General features: G+C 49.0%; 2 protein-coding genes across 2 annotated transcripts; one reads left to right on the top strand and one right to left on the bottom strand.

Moving 5' to 3' along the window:
• Positions 1-518: 518 nt before the first annotated feature.
• Positions 519-1,273, bottom strand: UCRPA7_8468 (putative cytochrome p450 protein; the record flags this gene model as incomplete). Its single annotated transcript, XM_007920981.1, has 3 exons — positions 519-927; positions 981-1,062; positions 1,114-1,273. The coding sequence occupies 3 exons, from the start codon at positions 1,271-1,273 to the stop codon at positions 519-521; spliced, it is 651 nt and encodes a 216-aa protein (XP_007919172.1).
• Positions 1,274-4,288: 3,015 nt separating this feature from the next.
• Positions 4,289-6,621, top strand: UCRPA7_8467 (putative ph-response regulator protein pala rim20 protein; the record flags this gene model as incomplete). Its single annotated transcript, XM_007920980.1, has 3 exons — positions 4,289-4,540; positions 4,617-5,325; positions 5,375-6,621. 3 exons carry the CDS (start codon positions 4,289-4,291, stop codon positions 6,619-6,621), a joined length of 2,208 nt encoding a protein of 735 aa, XP_007919171.1.
• Between the last annotated feature and the right edge of the window lie 684 nt (positions 6,622-7,305).

The raw sequence follows: 7,305 nt of genomic DNA, 5'->3' as shown, positions 1-7,305 counted from the left end.
AGGTTTCATTAACATACTCCTCAACGCCATGCAATCTTGTAAGCTCGAATGAGCAAAAACCATCATAGAGATTTGTCTCTGTAATGTGGAGAAGTCAGGCTTTTCTTCCCACTGAGTCCAATAGGCCGTGATGTGCGAGGTACATTAGTAGTGTCCCTGAAAGTTACTGGTTTCGGATGATTTGTGCAATCTGCGCCACTTACAATTGGTTATCAAACAGACTAGGTATGGCTAGACGCGACACGTCAGATAGGAAAGTAAGGATATGATTAAGCGTACAATCAGAAAACAGTGTCAATAAAATCTTAGACCTCTCGGCCTCTTAGAAGAATTGCTATCCATTACCTCTTGCACACTGTTCGAATTCAAACAGACTATAAAGAAACTGATAGATTGATCCCACAATTACCAGGAGGTTTGATTACCCAACACTTTGCAGTAGAAGAGACATTCAATTTGTCTTCCTAACCTGAGGCGTATATTTGAATACCAGATAGCTATTTCAACCCTTTCCACGTCTAAACCTTTAAAATAGGTTGCACAGATGAGTAATTGTCCATGATCAACTTGGCTTTTACCGCGCTGCGGGGCTTGAAGTCCATGTAGAATGGTGATGGCTCAAGAATGACGTGTGAGTTGGTCGATTGAGTGTCAATTGATACGGGCTCACCAGTGCGCGGGCAAATCTTCTGAGACATGTTGAAGCCCCATAACACAGAAGCACCCGTGACAAACATTTCATCATCTACAATGTCCTTGCCTAAGCAGGTGCGGCGTCCCCAGCCAAAAGTGTGCATGGACTTTCCGTCGCGAAAGTTGGGATATTTGGTAAGCGGTTCTTGGTATGTTGGCCAGCCAGGCTCAAGATATCGATCCGGACGGAAACTCTCGGCATCGGGGTATTTCTCCGGTACCCGGTTGATGCTCCTGATTAGATGTTAGTCTTCGTAGAGCCAATTTCGGCATTGAACATGTATTACCATTCACAAGCTAGAATGATGGTGTCTTTCTTTATTGTGACCCCACGGTATTCATCGTCTCGTTCAGCTTGGTGAGGCACCCCTGACAAATAAATCAACATGTCGATCACCTCCGGAAATCATTCAGACATACCTAGTGGGACCCCAGACCTCCATCGAATAGTTTCCTTCAGGCAAGCACGCACCGTGGGCAAGCTTGCAAAATCGTCAATGGTTGGGAAGCGGTCTCCGCATACACGGTCGATCTCTGCCTGCGCCTTCTTCTGCCAGTAAGGATGTAGCGCCATAGCCATGAGAAAGAACTTTGTCGGGCCTGAGATCGTTACAACACCGACAAGATTGAAGAACCCGATAGTGCATGAGGCATATATTTCCTGATCTTCGTCTTGCTCCAAGGACCCGTTCTCGCGTTGCACCTGCTCGATGTATCGATAGGCCCAAGTGTCTGAAGGAAGCTCACCTCGCTGAAATTTTTCCTTAGCGATTTGATAATTATTCAGCCACCAAGCTCGCTGTGTCGCCTCGCGCTTTCTTTCAAAGGACTTCCAAGGATTGACCGGATCTGGAATGTGCCACAATGGAGTCAAAGTATTGACGATTGGTCCTGATACCGACATGCAGTGGAGTGTGCAGTCAGCACTCTCGCCATTCATCTTGCCTTGCGACGCTTCATCCCAAGCCAAGCGACTCATGATACGCCCACAATGCTCTCTAGTCGAGTCAAGAAATTTGGCAGGATCGATGAGAAGATTCATGAGATATCGTTTACACTCGGCTTCAATATGGCCGTAGAAGTGATGCTTGTGAGCATCGGCCATTGCTGCATGTACCCATTTTCGTTGGCGACTCCATATATCTGAAAAGAAAATATTCTATTAGTAGCCGTTCTGAATTGCATTGAAGCAGTGAAGCATTGGATTCTTGTGGATGTTAGTTAGGGCTTACCATGACGATCCATCAGTGCAACATATGCAGGGCCTTGTTTATGCTTGAATAGTGCTCTAATTTGGGGACGGCCCGAGTAAATGTGTCCTCTCTTTATGAGCAGCTCTTCTGCAATTTTCTCATCTGAGACGATGATGAAGTTCTGATTCAGCATCTTCGTTTGGTAGATAGGTCCATATATATCAGCCCACTCTTTAAACTTCAACCACATTGAAAATCTCGGGAGGTCATGAACACGGCCGACGATGGGATAGAGCTTTGGCCCTGGAAACTTGGTAGCGGGTCCTAGCTTCTTCGTCCTCCATTGAAGAATTTGCTGAAGGACGGAGAATAGGAGACTTGGAATAGCCAGGTATAGAAAGACCACTGATAGCTCCATGTTTGTCAAGTTTTGAAGGGCTTGGCTAGGTTTGGTAAGGTAACGATTAGGTGACAAGAGTCTCAATAGTCTCAGAAGTTGAGGCAGGAAACCTCTCAAAACGCCAAGATTGAGATTTCCAGGCTAGCTTTGAGACTGTCACTACTTATATCACCATGGTTCGGACTTCGTTGGAGCCCTCCTTTGGAAAACTCGCAACAAACAGGGGTATCCCATTTTGAGGATATATATACATCCCTCCGATGCTTGTCACTAGCATGCGCTGTCGGTACCGAGATCATCTGTTTCCTGTCACGACCTCGGCTGTCCGCGCTAATTGCTCCCAAGACCAGCTTGTTTGGTAAGGTATCCAGGTCCATGGGTAAAGTTTTGCAGTCAATAACGAGTCAGAGAGATTATGACTGCAGTCCGGGGACTTCATGGGGAGCCTTGTCGTTGATTATTGAAATTAACCATAGTGGTGCGAGTCCGTAATTTATTCAGGCTATATTTGAACGTCACGCATGTACTCATTTGAAGGTACTTCTGGGGATGTAAAGTACCAATGAAAGTGCTGAAGAGCATATTTAGAATTCATTCAGTGACGCATTTGAACCTATAATCGAGCCTTCACGCTGGATTGAGAGATGATGCAAGTCCTTGAGACATTGAACACGACTTTTAGAGCCGGATTCGTGCTCGAAGATTATTCTGACTTTTGGAAAGCATTGACTCCAAGCGAAGCTTAGTCTGTTGGAGAACTTGTGCTTAGGAACGGATTCTGGTTGGCACGTGTATTGATCAATAGACGCGGGACAAACAAGGAGATCATTGACATCCACTGAGGCTAAGGATCACTCAGAGCGTCTCATGCTTACAATCCATTGACTTGCATATATTAAGTATATCATCTCAAGAAAGAGTGTTTCGCATCTCTAGATTGTTCTATGCGGCGAGATGGCTGTTTGGGTATTGCAGGTGGGGATGTCCGTAATGATGTCCGGTCGTGAACTATACTGTCACAATATGCATTAACAAAGCATCGGCGAATTCGACCACGTACTGCCACTGTGGTACAAGTCCAAAAATTGGGCTACCATGCTGGTAACGTTTTTCGAGTCTCCATTACAGCGGTGACAGCCTAGGTTGGGACTCACCAGGATTGCTTACTTGTGGCATGCCAAGAGAGCTGGAATCGATATTCTCTGTGCTGATCAAAACCTTCATTGGCGTACATCTCTGGCTATTTAGCTTATCCACTTGTATATGATGTGCAGCGCAGTGTCCAGCTTGAAGAATTCCTATCGATTTTGCTACATGCTGAGAGTTTTGAAACTCTTCGGGCCAAGGGGATTGCCACTTCCCAAAAAACACACCAAAAGAGGCGGCAAATGAGCTTTACATCTCTGTCATGGACAAGCCACATAGAGCGATATTCAGAAAACATAACAACCTGAGTACGACCGCCCGCCTCGAGACTTGGTGATTGGCCATACAAGCACCAGCCAACCCAACTCGTTTACATGTTTAGCTTCGTGACTTGACGGTGATCATAAAGTATTCACAGATGAACATTGTACCAGCCTTGATAGGAGTGCATAAAAGTTTCAAGGGCTCAAAAGATGAACATGACTTTCGTCGCTCATTTCTTTCCCCCTGAGCAACCAACATTCCCTGCCAAATCGGAGGTGCACTTACATGTTTGGAGACTGATTACATAAGTCATGGAAGGATGCATGACATGCTGAAAGTGGAGCCATAGCCACGACTCCTGCTAAACCTGGAACCCCACCACAGCAACATGCCCCGCCAACCACAACACAGCACTCGATGCCCAACGGCGGGAATGAGGTCATCCAGTCCTTGATGCGCCAGCCAGACACGTGTGAGAATACCTACTCGAGGTAGATCTTGGCTTGTGAACTCGTCTCTTTCACGGAACCATGTCCTCGTGAGTCGCAAGCAACATCACCATCTGTCGCAGCAGCCACAGGCAACTGACAACATGAATCCTAGCAGCAACCAGCTGACGTTGCCCTTCCGCAAGTCGACACACATCTCCCTCTCCACTGCCCTTCGGCAGTACATCTCCAAGAAATATGACCAACACCCGGATATGTTTCGCCATGACCTCGAGGTGATCGACGCACTCCGCCGTGATGCAGTCAACGTGCGCGAGGCCCATCCTAGTGGTATCAAGAAGCTGCAGGCATACGCGGGCCAGTTGATGTGGGTGTCCGGAAAATTCCCGATAGATGTATGTGCAGTCGGATCCATAGCCCTACCCGTTAAGACTTGTCTATAGTGCATACTGACGAGGATGGTAATGACAGATTGGCGCAGACTTTACCTGGTATCCGGCACTAGGATACAACACCGAGCGGCCGTTAGTACAGAACAATCTCAAGTACGAACTTCTCAATATACTATTCAACCTGGCCGTCCTCTACAGCCAGCTTGGGTTGGCATCAAATCGCGGATCTCCCGATGGTCTCAAGACCGCAGCGAACTACTTCAACCAGGCAGCCGGCGTCTTAAGCCACATGAAGACGGCAGTGCTGCCAGAGCTGCGCATGCCTACACCGCCGGAAGACTTGGACGAATCGACACTAGAGTCTCTGATGCAACTACAATTGGCACAGAGCCAGGAGTGTTTCTGGCAAAAGGCCGTTCTGGACAAATACAAGGATGCGAGCATCTCCAAGGTAGCCGCTAGGGTTAGTGACCTCTACAACCTTGCGGGCGAGGCAGCGATGAAAAGCGAGGCTATCAGCAGTAGCTGGATCCACCACATGAGTGCGAAGCACCATCATTTTGCTGCGGCGGCGCAGTTCCGGGCAGCATGTGACTGCCTTGAGAAGCGCAAATACGGGGAGGAAGTAGCGCGGTTGAAAGACGCCGTGACGTGTGTGGACGAGGGTCTGAAGGAAAGTAGAGGCGGTTACCTCAGCAAAGCCGTCCTGGATGACTTGAATGGGCTAAAGAAGAGACTAGAGGACGATCTCCAGAGGGCAGAAAGAGATAATGATATGATCTATCTGAGTAGGCACCCACAACATGTTGCCTTCTGTTCGATTGCTAACAAATCAAGATCCCGTTCCCGCTAAGTCGGAACTCAAAATTCTCGAGCGCGCAAATATGGCTGTGGCCCGTATCCCGCCGCAGTTAGCCAATCCTGGCGATTATCTCGGTGACCATGCAGAATTTGGCCCGCCACTCTTTCACAAACTTGTACCTTACTCGGTACACGTGGCCGTGTCGATCTACGAGGAGCGTCGTGACCGCCTTGTGAATCAAAACATCATCCAAGAGCTTGAAGTACTTACCGAGCGGTTGCACGAAATACTATCCAGCCTCAACCTTCCTGGATCGCTACAGGCACTGGAAAAGCCGCTCGGCCTCCCTGGCAGCCTGGTTCAACACGCTGAAGAGATCCGCCAAGGTGATGCGCTGAGCCGAATTCAGCGGTCTTTCGCAGATATTGATAAGCTGCGGACGGCAGACTGTGCGATTTTTGACGAAGGCAAGGCACTGCTTGCCGCTGAGGAAGAAGAGGATAACAAACTTCGAATGAAATACGGCACGGAACGGTGGAATCGCCCCAACGGCAGATCTGATCCCCACGGTGTCAAGCTGTGGGGACAGGCAAACGAGATCGAGGGCTACTTCGCATCTTCTATTTCTAGCGATGGCGTTGTGCGTGATAAATACAACGCGGTGGAATCTACCTTGACCATTCTTGCAGGTCCTGACCGCGGCATCATGGATTTTGTTCCGAGCAGCCGCAAGACAGAGATCCCGGAGGCTGTGAAACCAGCCTTGGGAAGGCTGCGTGGGGTGTACAACGATGTGCTGCGGCTAGAATCACGCCGACGCAAACGCGTGGAGATCTTACGAGAAAAGGCTCGAGCAGACGATATCAAACCTGACATTCTCAAAGAGGCGGCACGTCTGGAACGAGCATATCCAAATACGCCCATAGTGGCAGCGCATTTTGAAGATTTTTTTGAGAAGCGACTCGATGCTACTTACGAACCTGATCTAGAACTGATCGATAAAGAGACCGCTGAGCAGGAAAAGTTATTGGCGGACATCACTCGGGTCAACCGCGAGTTCGAGGCGCAGAAGAAGACCGCAGGTGACCGAGGGACAAGAGAGCGCGAGGCAGCGCTACAGAAGCTTGATAATGCTTATTATAAATATAAGGAGATCGTAAACAACGTAGAGGTAGGGCGTAAATTCTACAACGATCTAAGTCGAATCGTCGGTCAGTTCCGGGACCAGTGCCGGAATTGGGTCACCGAGAGGCGGAAGGATGCAAGAGCATTTGAGGAGTGAGTATACCCTCCAGCAGGCACATCTAGAGCTTTCACTAACATGTGTACAGCGAGCTCTCCATGCCTCCATTGTCTTCTCTATCACTGAACCAGCGCGGTGGACAGCAGCAGCCGCCCCAGGGTTACCAGGCCGCACCGAGCCCCTCCCAGTTCTATCAGCCGCCTCAGGTTGCCCGCCAGCCGCTGCATAGCCCCATTGAGTCAAATATCCAATCCTGGGCTGACAGCGCTGGAGCACCACAGCAACCTAGACCGGTCGCGCCGATGGGTCAAGGCATGTGGACGCCGGATATGGGTATCAAATTTGCGCCGTCTCCGGGCGGCAATGGCCCTGTGCAAGGTCCACCAGGGGGCAACGCACCAGTTGGGGGGAAATGGGAGCCGAACTCGGGGATAAGATTCGGTTGAGTTTGGCTGCCTGCTTTACCTGGGCGTAATTAGATCCTACTCTCTAAATGGCTTCGTGATTGGACAAGAAAGTCGCGAATGAATTTTGTTATGGATGCTGTAGCGGATTATATGCGTAGACTCATATTATCAGAAGCTCGTATTCGCTCATACTTACCATTGGCATTTTGTTATGGACTGATCGAAATATCATGGTCGCCGGATCTTAACAGTAACTACAATTCCCCAGCCAGTCATACTCTCCCAAACTCCAAATTCGTTCTCTCGCCGGAAGGTC

This window comes from Phaeoacremonium minimum (assembly GCF_000392275.1).
Source record: "Phaeoacremonium minimum UCRPA7 unplaced genomic scaffold PA7_03_scaffold_596, whole genome shotgun sequence".
Taxonomy (NCBI): domain Eukaryota; kingdom Fungi; phylum Ascomycota; class Sordariomycetes; order Togniniales; family Togniniaceae; genus Phaeoacremonium; species Phaeoacremonium minimum.
The sequence above is the reverse complement of the archived record's forward strand: the minus strand, read 5'-3'. Positions and strand labels throughout refer to the sequence as shown.